General features: G+C 43.0%; 1 protein-coding gene across 2 annotated transcripts in view; it reads right to left on the bottom strand.

The window, feature by feature from the left end:
- The window catches only part of CRTC3 (CREB regulated transcription coactivator 3), a 145,754-nt gene that overhangs the window by 55,223 nt on the left and 77,953 nt on the right, over positions 1 to 12,578 (bottom strand). For both annotated transcript variants that reach the window (XM_053581942.1, XM_053581941.1), the window contains exons 5-6: positions 11,760 to 11,816; positions 9,417 to 9,517 (exon numbers count right to left, since the gene is read on the bottom strand). In XM_053581942.1, coding sequence (XP_053437917.1) covers positions 9,417 to 9,517; positions 11,760 to 11,816 — 158 coding nt within the window. The remainder of the gene's footprint in view (positions 1 to 9,416; positions 9,518 to 11,759; positions 11,817 to 12,578) is intronic.

A 12,578-nucleotide genomic window follows, 5' to 3' on the forward strand; every position in this document is an offset into this window, starting at 1 on the left:
GTGGTATATGTATACCATGGAATACTATTCAGCCATTAAAAAAATGGAGACTTTACATCGTTCTTATTAACCTGGATGGAAGTGGAAGACATTATTCTTAGTAAAGCATCACAAGAATGGAGAAGCATGAATCCTATGTACTCAATTTTGATATGAGGACAATTAATGACAATTAAGGTTATGGGGGGGGAAGCAGAGAGAGGGATGGAGGGAGGGGGGTGGGGCCTTGGTGTGTGTCACACTTTATTGGGGCAAGACATGATTGCAAGAGGGACTTTACCTAATAATTGCAATCAGTGTAACCTGGCTTATTGTACCTTCAATGAATCCCCAACAATAAAAAAAAAAACAACAAAAAACTTGAGATGAGTAACAACAGGAATCTGCATACTCATACTAAAACATGGGAGTTAAATTACCTTATGCTGAATGATAGCTGGGTCAGAGATGAGATCAAGAAGGAAAATGCCAAATTTTTGGAACAAAACGACAATGAAGACATGAACTATCAGAACTTCTGGGACACCACAAAGGCAGTTCTAAGAGGGAAATGTATAGCACTGCAAGCCTTCCTCAGGAGAACGGAAAGAGAGGAAGTAAGCAACTTAATGGGACATCTCAAGCGACTAGAAATGGAAGAACACTCCAACCCCAAATCCATTAGAAGAAAATAAATAACCAAAATAAGAGCAGAACTAAATGAAATTGAAAAAAGAATAATACAACAGATCAATAAATTAAAAAGCTGGTTTTTTTAAAAGGTCAACAAAATAGATAAACCTTTGGCCAACCTAATCAGGAAAAAAAGAGTAAAATCTCTAATCTCATCAATCAGAAATAACAAAGACGAAATAACAACAGACTCCTCAGAAATCCAAAAAATCCTTAATCAATATTATAAGAAACTTTACTCTCAGAAATATGAAAATCTGAAGGAAATTGGGCGGCGCCTGTGGCTCAAGGAGTAGGGCACTGGTCCCATATGCCAGAGGTGGCGGGTTCAAACCCAGCCCTGGCCAAAAACCAAAAAAAAAAAAAAAAAGAAAAAAAAACAACGAAAATCTGAAGGAAATTGACCGTTACTTGGAAGCACATCACTTTCCGAGACTTAACCAAAATCAAGTGGAGATGTTGAACAGGCCCATATCAAGTTCGGAAATAACATCAACCATACAAAATCTCTCCAAAAAGAAAAGCCTGGGACCAGATGGTTTTATGTCAGAATTCTACCAAACCTTTAAAGAGGAATTAGTACCTATATTACTCAACCTGTTCCAAAAGGTAGAAAAAGAAGGAAGACTACCCAACATGTTCTATGAAGCAAACATCACCCTGATCCCCAAACCAGGAAAAGACCCAACATGAAAAGAAAATTATAGACCAATATCACTAATGAATATAGATGGAAAATATTCAACAAGATTCTACCAAACAGAATCCAGCAACATATCAAACAAATCATACATCATGACCAAGTCCGTTTTATCCCAGGGTCTCAAGGCTGGTTCAATATACGTAAATCTATAAATGTAATTCAGCACATAAACAAATTAAATAACAAAGACCATATGATTCTCTCAATCGATGCAGAAAAAGCTTTTGATAACATCCAACATCCCTTCATGATCAGAACACTTAAGAAAATTGGTATAGAAGGGACATTTATTAAACTGATAGAGGCCATCTACAGCAAACCCACAGCCAATATCATATTGAATGGAGTTAAATTGGAATCATTTCCACTCAAATCAGGAACCAGACAAGGCTGTCCATTGTCTCCATTGCTTTTTAACATTGTAAATGGAAGTTTTAGCCACCGCAATTAGGGAAGAAAAGGCGATCAAGGGTATCCACATAGGGTCAGAATAGATCAAATTTTCACTCTTCGCAGATGATATGATTGTATATCTGGAAAAGACTAGGGACTCTACTACAAAACTCTTAGAAGTGATCAAGGAATACAGAAGTGTCTCAGGTTACAAAATCAACATTCATAAATGGGTAGCCTTTATATATACCAACAATGGTCAAGTTGAAAAAACAATTAAGGACTCTATCCCATTCACAGTAGTGCCAAAGAAGATGAAATACTTGGGAGTTTATCTAACAAAGGATGTGAAAGATCTATATAAAGAGAACTATGAAACTCTAAGAAAAGAGATAGCTGAGAATGTTAACAAATGGAAAAATATATCATGCTCATGGTTGGGAAGAATCAACACTGTTAAAATGTCCATACTACCCAAAGCAATATATAATTTCAACGCAATCCCCATTAAAGCTCCACTGTCATACTTTAAAGATCTTGAAAAAAACAATACTTCGTTTTATATGGAATCAGAAAAAACCTCGAATAGCCAAGACATTACTCAAAAATAAAAACAAAGCAGGAGGAATCACGCTACCAGACCTCAGACTATACTACAAATTGATAGTGATCAAAACAGCATGGTACTGGCACAAAAACAGAGAAGTGGATGTCTGGAACAGAATAGAGAACCAAGAGATGAATCCAGCTAATTACCGTTATTTAATCTTTGACAAGCCAATTAAAAACATTCAATGGGGAAAAGATTCCCTATTTAACAAATGGTGCTGGGTGAACTGGCTGGCAACCTGTAGAAGACTGAAACTGGACCCACACCTTTCACCATTAACTAAGATAGACTCTCACTGGATCAGAGATTTAAACTTAAGACATGAAACTATAAAAATACTAGAGGAGAGTGCAGGGAAAACCCTTGAAAAATCGGGATGATTCACAAAGCTATTCACCAAGTTTTTAAAATTTGACTTAGAATAAGTTCTGGCTAAATGAAGTATTTTTAATCTAAAAATTATACTGCAAATGACAAAGTACAGTATTTCCTACTGCTTTAAACCAAAAGTAAAGAATTGTGCCAAGAATATAGTATCTTACATTCTTTTTGGAGCAATCAAATATAATATAAGTGAGTTTTCATATAGAATCGGGACAAAATTTTAAGTTTTAAGCCTTTGAATATAGCTTACTTAAAGTTTAGATAAGTTTCTGGCTAAGGTTAACCTATAACTTAAGCTGATGAGTCTAAAAAATTCTAACAAAATATCTAATAAACACTCATTCAATGTATATTGTTAAGTTCTTACTCTGTACTAGCTGGGGCCAGGTGAGAGAGCAGGAGGGAGCAGCAAATTCTACAACTCAAGTAGAAGTAAAACCTAGTGGAGCCCAGGGCCAGGTAGCACTGAGAGTCCCAGGGCACCAACAGGCCTGTCAATCAGGCATGCTCACCAAGAATTCTCCCGGGCCTCAATACATAATCTAAGCTGGTCATGGAAAACTTTTAGTAGTGCATAAAGGCTACTTGGGTAAGGTTGTTAAAATGTAGACTATGGGGCACAATCCTCAAATATTTTGATTCAGAATGTGTGAGAACTGGTCAAGGAATCAACATGTTCTTTCTTTTTTTTTTGTTTTGGAATCAACATTTTTAATCATCATCTCCGGGACCACTGCAGATAGTCCTTGGTCCACCCTTGGGGAGACTTGGACCAGGCTGCAGCTTAGTCAGTGACTGAGCCTGTCACTGCAAAAGTGAGGTGCAGAGTAAGGAAAGGGGTGCTCTATAACCATCTGTCCAAAGAAGGAGAAAGAAGCTTCTACTCATGTTGTGGCCTTCCTGAGACCCTCATATTGAAAAAGGGCAGGAAACTTGACAACTCTGACCTAAAAAGTGATTATCCTATTAAAAATTAAAAAACAGGGGCGGCGCCTGTGGCTCAAGGAGTAGGGCGCCGGTCCCATATGCCGGAGGTGGTGGGTTCAAACCCAGCCCCGGCCAAAAAAAAAAAAAAAAAAAAAATTAAAAAAAGGGTGGCGCCTGTGGCTCAAGGAGTAGGGTGCCGGTCCCATATGCCAGAGGTGGTGGGTTCAAACCCAGCCCTGGCCAAAAATCACAAAAAAAAAAAGAAAAAAAGAAAAAATTAAAAAACAAGTTTTATATAGCAATCTGGCATGGTCTGTCAAGCATCTCTTCATTATGAAGATACCTGTTACTCTAAGTTAGTCGCTAAAACTGCCCTATCCCTGGAACATGAGGACCTGACTGAGGGCTGGCTATCTCGTTAAACTGTGCGAGTGGCTAGTAGACCCTAAATGATGTGCATTAGTGCTGCCCTCTCCATCCCCCTGGAAGGGAAGGAAGGCTTCATGAAGGAGGTGCACCTGAGTTAGGCATCAGAGAGTAATGGTATGACGGTAACAGAGCCAGCATAATTGTCCACTTATTGTGCACCAGGCACTTCGCTGATGACCTTGTGTGGTCCTCACAGCAACTCTATGAAGTACAGTCTGTTGTCCTTGACAGCAAACTGCTGGTTGGTTCTGGGACTGGGACTCTGGCTGTGTGTTCCTAACCTATCTGCACACAGGAGGATTTAGGCACTGGGGAATAAGTGGAAAGAAACACCCCAGGACACAGGCAGGAGAAGAAGGGAGAGAGAGGAGGGGGATGCAGAAGGAGGGAAGGGATGAGGCACCATGTGCGGACAGAAGGCTCCACTTAGAGAAGCAACAGGCTCAGAGCTAAGCTTCAGAGATAATGCTCCTGCAAAGGAGGACGAGATGGATTGAAAAGAGAAGCCTCAAGACAGGGAGACCAAGCAAATGAACACAGTAACAGTTCAGCCAAGAAGGAAAAAAAGCAGGGTATGGGCACTAAGGACAGAAGATCAGAGGCAGATTTGAGATACGCTGCAGGGACAGAGCAATCTGTGTTCGGCCACTGAGTTGAGAAGAGGGGTCAGCCACACGTGTGACTGAGCATGACTGGAGGTTTTATATTTAGATGGCCAGCAGGATGGTGATGGTGGCAACATTAGCACCTAAGCTAATATACAATCAAAATGTCCAAGCCTGGATTTACTGCTGAATAAAAAAATATCACAGGGTACTATTATAAATAAAGGGTTAAAAATAAAAAGGACTGAGTTGTGGTTGGCTATCTGGAAACAGAGGAAACTAATTTGTATCAGTCCCCCAGGGGATTAAGACAGCAATGACCAAGGCTGCATCTGTGCTCCAGGAAACCGTGCAGCTTCAGAGCCACTAAGGGCTGACCTTTTCCTAACTGGACAGAACGAAGGCCATTTTTCTTCCATATGCTCCCAGGCCCAGCAAATCTGAAGTAACTCTTCGTGTGGTCTGCATGTGTTAAGTTCAGGGCAATATAAGGGGAAGACCCCTTAACCAGAGTGTATCCTAAAAGAACAGGTGACACTCTCCTTGCGCTTCCCTAGACCCAGCATGCTGTGCTGCCTGTGGCCCCTTTACCCCATCTGTGCGACAGACAGGCTGACATCTTTCAGGGACACTAGCATTGTAAACCTTCTCCTTAGTTCTGCAGGCCAGAGCTTACTATAGGCAGAAAGGTTACTCAAGTCCAAGCTCCCCTCTATAAGGAGGAACTGAAGATTTCCATCCCCAAAGATGTGATACTTGGCATCTACAACCATCATGCGTTGTCTGCTCTCAGCTCCAGACTGCACCCTGAAAGACCAGGACCAGCCCAGCGTCCTCCTATACACACTGGTGACGAGAAGGGGGGAGTTGGAGACAGGTCTGGTGTGCACCTGTCTGCATGTGTGTGTACAGTGATGGTTAAACTGCATGTGTCACCAAGGAAATGGTCAGCATTTCTCTTTACAGAGTCTGGATTAAACAAGAAGAGAGAAATTATAAAAACCTCGTTTGGTTACATATAAGTTTATTTCTGTCATTTATATCAACTACTCAATATTTATGACTAATTGTCATGCAACTCAAGAACAATTATGAAAATTACTAAGCATGTGTCAGAATAACGGCCTTGTGTTCTTGGGGCACAAACCCCTGTTCACAGATGTGTCATAGCTTACTGCCATGTTAGCCAGCCAGGAGCAGGTACTCTACTTCACCTGTTCCTGCCGACACACAGCGCCTATAGCACTGAGTTTAGGAGGGGCTGCTGCTTCTGGGTTGAAACTATACTTTCCCACCGCTTTTTAAATCTTTATTTGGTTGGTCCTATAATAAGAAATACCTTTTTGCAAAGCTAGCTGATATTTTAAAATCCAAAAGGAAAGAAAATGAAAAACTTTAATGAATTACAGGGGGAAAATACATAAAGCTATTTAAAATAGCTCCCACCAACAAATATAATTCTCCAGAAATAATTTCTATCCTTGGAGACTTGAATAATATTTTAAACACACTCGCTTTCCCATGTAAACACATCCATATTAGGCTGTGTTTCTGAGTTCCCTACACTTGCAAGGCAGCGGCAGGAGCAGGCAGCTCAGATGTCTGGGCTGGAGTCAGCTGTCTTCTGTGTCAGATATGGCGACAATCTCTAACCATAATTTGAAAAGAAGAGGCCTCTGTGACTCTCAAATGAAGCCTGCTCTTTCTTTCCAGCTTTTCTCACTGCTCTGTGTACCTGGAACAATATTTATATTCTTTAGATTTTCTTTTTTTTTCTTTGAGACAGAGTCTTACTATGTTGCCCTCGGTAGAGTTCTCTGGCATCACAACTCACAGCAACCTCAAACTCTTGGGCTTAAGCCATTCTCTTGCCTCAGCCTCCCCAAACAGTTGGAACTACAGGTGCCTATCACAACACCTGGATATTTTTTTGTCGCAGTTCTCATTGTTCTTTAGCGGGCCCAGGCTGGGTTCAAAACTGCCAGCTTCGGTTACGGTGCATGTGACTGGCACCGTAACCACTGTGCTATGGGTGCCGAACCTTCTTCAGATTTTCTTATTCATCCTCATACCTTCTGACATTTCTCACCTCTTTGCTCAGTGACTATAGTGCTCTTAGCAGGAATATTTCAATTCAGGGAACCACTTTCTTTTTTTTCTTTGCATGCAAGCCTGAAAAACTCATTAAATTATCTGTGATTCCCTTCTTCTCTCTAGGCTTTCAGGCCTTTCTTAGAAAAGTGTAAACTGTGCACTGGGGATAGTACAAATGAAGGAATGGCAGGGGCAGAAAAGCAGGAGTTCCAGGGTAGTAATCTGTCCATCTCACTCACTCCCAGGCACCCACTGATGACAACCTCTGCTTTTTTTTAGGCTTTGTTTATATATTCCCATCTCTACCTAGCCTGAAGCTGAATTACTCCCTCTTCCCACACATCCTCCTCCTTTAAGAAGTGGGCAGAGGACCCATATCCAATTCCAACACTACTGCCAACTTTCCCCTCATATTCCCATGTGTGGATACATGGGGAGATGCCCTAGCCAACTCTGAGAACTCGCATACTTTACAAGCAAACTATCATTCAGGCAGATGTAGTCTTAAATCCCACCTCCACCATATGCAAGGAAATAAGACCATCTACGTTCTCCTTGGAAGGAATAGAGACTATTTAGACTGTAAATAGTCCAAAAAGTTTTTTTCTTTTGAATTTACTTTGAGCAAGCTGATTATCTTGGTCAAAGATTTATTTATTCCTCTTTCAAGACCAAACACATAGCCCTAACTGCCTGTGTCTGAGAGTCGTGCTGCAGGTAGAAGAGGGAATTCAAGACAACTGCTCTTTCCAGATCATGAGCCCTGGACAGGTGGGCTTGGAATGCGACAGGGTGCACTGGCCTTGCTTCCTGTGGAGGTTACATGGCAGCACCCAGAGTGTGTCTGCATGTGTGGGCCCTTGTGTGACTTCTCTGCCTCTTCAGCAGTGAGGGCTCCTTGGTACCAGGCACTGAGCTAGGGGTACAGAGAATAAGACCATTAAAAATGCTGCCTTCAAGAAATCTACATGGGGCAGAGAAAGAAAAGCACATCCACATAAAAAAGCAGACAAGGGCAGCACCTGTGGCTCAAAGGGGTAGGGCGCCAGCCCCATATGCTGGAGGTGGCGGGTTCAAACACAGCCCCGGCCAAAAACTGCCTGTGGCTCAGTGACTAGGGCGCCAGCCCTATATACTGAGGATGGTGGGTTCAAACCCAGCCCCGGCCAAACTGCAACAAAAAATAGCCAGGTGTTGTGGCAGGCGCCTGTAGTCACAGCTACTCAGGAGGCTGAGGCAAGAGAATCATCTAAATCCAGGAGTTGGAGTTTGTTGGGAGCTGTGATGCCATGGCACTCTACCAAGGGTGATAAAGTAAGATTCTGTCTCTGAAAAAAAAAAAAGCAGACAAGTGTCATAGGTACTAAGAGACCTGTCTGCAGGTAGGAGCTTTGGGATGTTAGAGGGACACAGGTGATTCTGAACTGAGAAGGAGGCGGTTAAGGATGGCTATACGAACCTGGGTGCACACCCTAGGGCTTATAGATGGAGAGGGTACTGACCAAGAGCAAGTGAGGAGGGATGAGATTGGAGCAGATGAAGTACTAGGAGGTCTTAGAGTGACCCACAGATGCTATGGGGGAGGCAGGGGAGCAAGAGAGGGAGAGAGATGAGCAGGGGCCAGATGCAAGGCATGTATTGTTCTAAAATGGGAGACTTGGAATCTTTCTTCCAGAGGTTAGGAGGTGGCATTAAGGTGGTTTTAAGCAGGAGAGCAGGCAATCTGATTTGGGTTCAGTCCACTGCCACACGACTTGGGATGTACCCTAAGCTCAGCTGATATCAGAACCTAAGCAGGTAGGTCTGGTTAGCACTTGGGTGGTAAATTTGGGTCTAACCTGGAAGCAGATGGTGTGAGGTGGTGTGTGTATGCCTTTCCCCCTCCTTGTCACTCCTGGCCTCTCCCTTCCCCTCTGGCCCAAGGGAGGCAGAGTGGTGATCTGACCAAGCAAAAGGAGACGGCTGACCAAGCAGTGACTGGCTCCAATCCAGTCCCTCTCCTCTTGCCCAGGCTGTGCTTTCCCTCCAACGGTGGCATCTGCTCTGCTCGTCACTGTCTCCAGGCTTATTTGACTACTCCTCCCTGGGAACCACCATGGTCAATGCTCCTGGCCTCATGGAGTCTGCTTCATTCTGGGGTTCAGGCATAACAGGCCCACAAACCCACACAGAGAAGCCACTCCCTCCAACCTGGGCTTATCAGTGATAAAGGTGATATTAGCTCCATCTGTCACATCTGGTTCTAGGTCCATTTGCTCAGATCCTAAGTGGGAAGAGGGGCCTTAGAGAGCCCAACATAAAACCAGAGTGAAGGAACACAAGACTTGAGCATTCAGGAGAATGGTTAGGAAGTTATCACAAGAGTCCACGCAGAAGATAGTTAAGCACCCAGGAAAGAGCAGGTGCCGTGGGAGAGGAGAAAGGATGAGGGCCAAGAGATGCCAGCTGGGGAGAGCACCATGGAGGGAGCTGAGCAGAGGCACTGCCACCCTGTGCCCATCCTAACTGCCACGCCCACACACATGTCTCCCCTGCGATGAGTTTCTCCTCTCTCAGCTCCTATAAGACAGAACAAGAAAGTGCAGCCTGTGTGTCTTACCCATGTATGGGGTGGGCCAGGCCGACTGACCCCCTCCTCCATAGGGGTCCTGGGGCTTGGTGCTCAGAGCACTCGTGTGAAGAGCAGAATCAGAATTGGTCCTAAGGAGGGAGGAGAGAGTCTGGCTGAACATCCATTTTTCCTTAGTGAAAATGCAATACTCTTTGCGGAATATCACCAACAGGAAAAAAGACAAGAATAACTGATTTATAATCACCCATAAAATGAGGGTCAGGACCTACCCGAAGTCCCTTACATCAATAACCACCTCTGGGCATTCCCCACAGCCCAGAAGATTTTGATTTGTACTCTGTACTGGGAGCAGGCTGACCTGTTTCAGGAAGGCCCCGGCTCCCACAAAGACCTGACTACTCTCTCTCAGAAGGTGGTTGTGACCAAAGGGCCTGAGGCTGTGCTAGGCTCTCTTCATCTGAGAATGGCTCTTTCTAGGGAAAAGGCTCTCAGACCTTCCTAGGGAGAATGCAAGGTTAGGAGTACTTCAAAGTAATACTAAATGTCCATGCTGGCACTCTTCTGGGGTTCCCAGTGGCTAAGTGAAGCCTCTATGAGCAAAGGTCCTGCTGCTATCATGAGATTTGTAAAAGGTACAACAATGGCACTATGCACAGTAAATTTTTTGTTTTGGAAAATATATTTATCTCTTTTTTTTTTTTTTTGAGACAGAGTCTCACTCTGTTGCCCTTGGTACAGGGGTGGGATGTCATCATAGCTCACAGCAACCTCAAACTCTTGGGCTCAAGCAATCCTCATGCCTCAGCCTCCCGAATAGCTGGGACAACCGCCAATGCTACAACACCTGGCTATTTGTAGAGACGGGGGTCTCACTCTTGCTCAGGCTGGTCTTGAACTCCTAAGTTCAAGTAATCCACCTGCCTCGGCCTCCCAGAGTGCTAAGATTACAGGCGTGAGCTACCATGCCAGCTGTATTTCTTTTAAAAAAGATATTATTATGTTAAATGTAATGGGTTATTATTGCTATTTTTATACACATTAAGTATCTTTAAAAAGTTTTTCAATTTCTGGCTTGGTGCTGTAGCTCAGTGGTTACAGCGTCAGCCACATACACCAGGGGTGGTGGGTTTGAACCCAGCCCTGGCCTGCTAAACAATGACAACTACAACAAAAAATAGCTGGGCGTTGTGGCAGGCACCTGTAGTCCCAACTACTTGGGAGGCTGAGGCAAGAGAATCGCTTTAAGCCCAAGAGTTTGAGGTTGCTGTGAGCTGTGACACCATAGCACTCTATCAAGGGCAACATAGTGAGATTCTGTCTCAAAAAAAAAAAAATTCTTTTTTTCAATTTCATGTCTAATATCAATAGATAAAATTTATACACAGCCTTGGCTTCTAGAGATATTTATTTATCTCATCTGAGGGTCAAACTGTTTACCACAAAAAGGACTTAAGAGCAACTTCAAATTAGTCTAAAATGCATCTTTGTGGTCCATTCCAGGTGAGAGACCCAGGTAACTACCTGAATTAAGCCACTTGAATCAGAGAGAATTGGGCTCAGATTCCAGCCCCTTCATAAATTCAAAGAGATTCAAGAGAGTATCAGTGAAATGCAGAGAGACAGCTGGGACAGTATGAATATAGACTGGGCATTAAGTCACACTACGGGCTTATTTTTAAGTGTGATACTGGCATTGTGGTTATGTTTTGTAAAGATAAAAAGGTCAAAAACCTTTTATGGTTAGAGATAGTCACAGGTGCAATATTGTATGTAGCCCGTGGGTCTGGGTGGGAAGCGCTGGGGGCTGAGGCTCACTGTGGGCTCAGGGGTGAGCCTCTCTTTATGTATTTTAACATTTCCCACTATAAAAAAGAGGCTTTTTTTTGTTTGTTTTTTAAAAACTTAGTTCCTTCAATTTCTAAGGGGTCATAGAAAAGTCATCAAACTTTTAGAACAGAAAATAATACTCATTCCTGCAGGGTGTAATCAGGATTGAAAAAAATAACCTAGGTAGAAGTCTCACTCCTGGAGTCACAACAAATGCTGATGTTTACGGAACATTTATGTTTCCCATTCAATCCTTACAACCATCCCTGGTACAGGTACAATTATCTCCATGTTTCACAGGAGTTAATGGAGGCACCAGAATTTAAATAACCTGCTCAAGGTCACATAGTAAAAGGCAAACCCAGGCAGTCCCTCCAGACCTCGTACTCTTACCCTGCAGCTGTCCTATCTCCTCTAGACACTTGTAACTGGTAGGGTTTGTTTTTAACACTTCATACAGACACAATTGACATGAATACACTCTAATAATTGAAGTGCCTGGTCTTCTCTAAAACCTACTTCACTAGGGAACAGCCCCTGTACCTGTTAAGGGCAGATGTCAGCTTGAATCCAGGATGCTTCTCTTCTTTCCAAGGAGGCCTTTAAAAACCAGAACAACATAAAAGAAGTTCAATCACAGGGAGCAGAGCAGAGCCTCAGACACGTGTGATCTGGTGTCTCCACCCATCTGCTGCACAACCCGAGGGCACCTCCCACCTTGCTGTCAGTGTTAATCGTTCCTCTGATCTCTAGGACAAAAACTAGTACAAACCCATAAGCATAAGATTAACTAGCTGGCGGTAAGGAATCAAGAAAAGGGCAAATAAGCACCTTTGAATGCTGTTTGACATGGCTGACTCCTCTCTATGGGCTGTAAGGTCTCACCCCAGGTGTGGGAGAATCACCCCTTATTACCCATCCTGTGCGTGTGGACTACCTTGGCAATTTTGGATATGAAAATTTTGCATTCCTATATGAATGGCCACGAAGAGGAATACACTTGTAATAGTCACCTGTGTTGTGAAAATATTAATCTGACTCATATTAGTGCTCTGGAAAACACAAAGCATTTTTTTTCTTGGATATACATATGACAAATGTCAGTTTGAAGATGGCTTCTTTTTTTAATGTGATGTCATTTTGAATTTTTTTTGAGATGTCTTTTTCTGATGTGAAATAAAATACTGTATCCTACAATCTTGGATCCCCAGATTTGGAGGCCAGCTGTTAGCATTTTTATTTCCTTTCCAAGATTCGGACAACATTACTCATAGGAAGTGCTTAGTCAGCATCCCCAGAGAATGGATGGAGAGCAATCTCAACCCAGAGAGCTAAGTATTTTTGATATGTACACTGCAATGC

Source organism: Nycticebus coucang, chromosome 2 (genome assembly GCF_027406575.1).
Source record: "Nycticebus coucang isolate mNycCou1 chromosome 2, mNycCou1.pri, whole genome shotgun sequence".
In the NCBI taxonomy this organism is placed as follows: domain Eukaryota; kingdom Metazoa; phylum Chordata; class Mammalia; order Primates; family Lorisidae; genus Nycticebus; species Nycticebus coucang.